General features: G+C 44.8%; 1 protein-coding gene across 1 annotated transcript; it reads right to left on the bottom strand.

Moving 5' to 3' along the window:
* Positions 1–406: 406 nt before the first annotated feature.
* On the bottom strand, positions 407–1372 carry LOC125282517 (olfactory receptor 688-like). Its single transcript, XM_048217474.1, has one exon. The coding sequence runs from the start codon at positions 1370–1372 to the stop codon at positions 407–409; it is 966 nt and encodes a 321-aa protein (XP_048073431.1).
* Between the last annotated feature and the right edge of the window lie 481 nt (positions 1373–1853).

Here is a 1853-nt window from a genome sequence, read left to right as displayed (position 1 = left end):
GGATATCATTCCTTTTTATTGTCATTTTAGTTTATGTTTTTAAGTTAGTAGCAAGGTTGAACAGAGAGAAAAGAGTTAAGAGCAGGGTCTGCTTGGGTTCTAAGATCACTGCCAACTTCTTTCCCATTTGACCTTAGACAAGTTTCTCAATAACAGTTGTGTCATCTAAATAACAAGTGACTTGTTTCATAGGGTTGTTATGCAATTATATGAGTTAATATTTGTGAAATGTTTAGAACAGTGCAGTGCCTGGCACATAGTATATGCTGTACAAAACAGGTGAATTAATTTGAATTGATGTTCCTAGCAATTGGGTGATAGGGACTTTTAACCCAGTGCTGTTGCACTCCAAAGCCTGTGCTCTTTCTGTAATACCAGTTATAAAACCCTGCCATTGAAAGTTGGCTCACTTCCTAGACACATTGGCACCCAAACCAAGCACCTTCTGGAAGCCCACTCTCAGCTCCTGGGTCCGGAGGGCATACACCATGGGGTTAAAGGCTGGGGGCATGACACTGTGTAGCACATTGAAGAGAGCGGGGATGACAGGGACCTTTCTTCCTGCCAGCTGGGTGACAGACACCACAATAACAGCTGTGTAGAAAAAGAGAATGAGGATGAGATGGGAGCTGCAGGTACTCAGGGCCTTCGATGTTGCTTCAGCAGAGTTCAGCCTCAGCACGGAGCGAATAATCAAAGCATAGGAAGCAAACACCAGACCCATGTCACTCCCAACCATAACCCATACCAAGGTCAACTGGTAAAATCTGTTAATAGTGATGTCATCACAGGCCAGACTAGTGACCCCCAAATTAGAGCACAGGCAGTGGTCAATTTCATTCCTGGAGCAGTAGTGTCGCTGGGCAGCCAGTACAGGCACTGGGATGGTCAAGAGGCCATTCCTGAGCACCATGGACAGTGTGGCTTTGATCACAAAAGCCTCAGTGACTATGGCAGGGTACTGAAGGGGGTAGCAGATGGCTACATATCTGTCAACAGCCATGCAGAGGAAGATGCCTGACTCCATGCCCATAAAAGAGTGGATGGCATAGATCTGAGCAAAGCACTCAGGGAGGCTGATGGCCTTGGCATCAAACCAGAGAATGGCCAGGATCTTGGGCATGATGCTGGTAGCCAGGCCAATGTCCACTATAGCCAAGACACCAAGGAGCCAATACATGGGCTGGTGCAGGGAAGGCTCATGTTGGATGGTGATTAAGATGAGGATGTTGGCACCAAGCGCTAAGATGTAGATCAGAGCGAGGGGCAGGGAGAGCCAGTGCTGCCACTCATGAATGCCTGGGAGCCCCATGAGGATGAACTCAGACACTTGGAACCTGGAGCTATTGGTCATGCTCAGGGTGGTATCCATATCATGCGATGTCTTCTTCTCAGCATCTGCCCCTGGATTAAGGGAAGCAAGGATAATCTGTGGTTAGTTTAGGTGAAGGTAAAAATTTGTGTAGAGGTGTAAGATTCACCAACAATAATTCAGTCTTTTAAATATAATCCATCCTTTATCCCCTTGAGACTCTGGGAAAAAGTACCTAAGAATAAAAGAAGGTCCAATATAGATAATAAGATAAAGATTTAATATAATAAAAGTAAAGATTTACTGATTTTATGTGCCTGAAATCCTGCATGGAAATTTGTTTTCCCCCAGTTTTGTAGACTAAAAAAGCCCAAAATCCAGATGTTGGTCGTCCTGGTTTCTTCTAAATCCTCTCTTGTTGGTTTTGGATGACTATCTTCTTCTGGTGTCTTCACATCATCTACTTTTCGTGAATGCACATGTCTGTGCCCAAATTTCCTCTTCTCAAGGACACTAGTCACATTGAATTAGGACCTGTGGT

Source organism: Ursus arctos, unplaced genomic scaffold (assembly GCF_023065955.2).
Source record: "Ursus arctos isolate Adak ecotype North America unplaced genomic scaffold, UrsArc2.0 scaffold_22, whole genome shotgun sequence".
NCBI lineage: Eukaryota > Metazoa > Chordata > Mammalia > Carnivora > Ursidae > Ursus > Ursus arctos.
The sequence above is the reverse complement of the archived record's forward strand: the minus strand, read 5'-3'. Positions and strand labels throughout refer to the sequence as shown.

Excerpts from the sequence above, each read along its gene's own strand:
- LOC125282517 (XM_048217474.1), bottom strand. The coding sequence starts at position 1,372 with ATGGATACCACCCTGAGCATGACCAATAGCTCCAGGTTCCAAGTGTCT.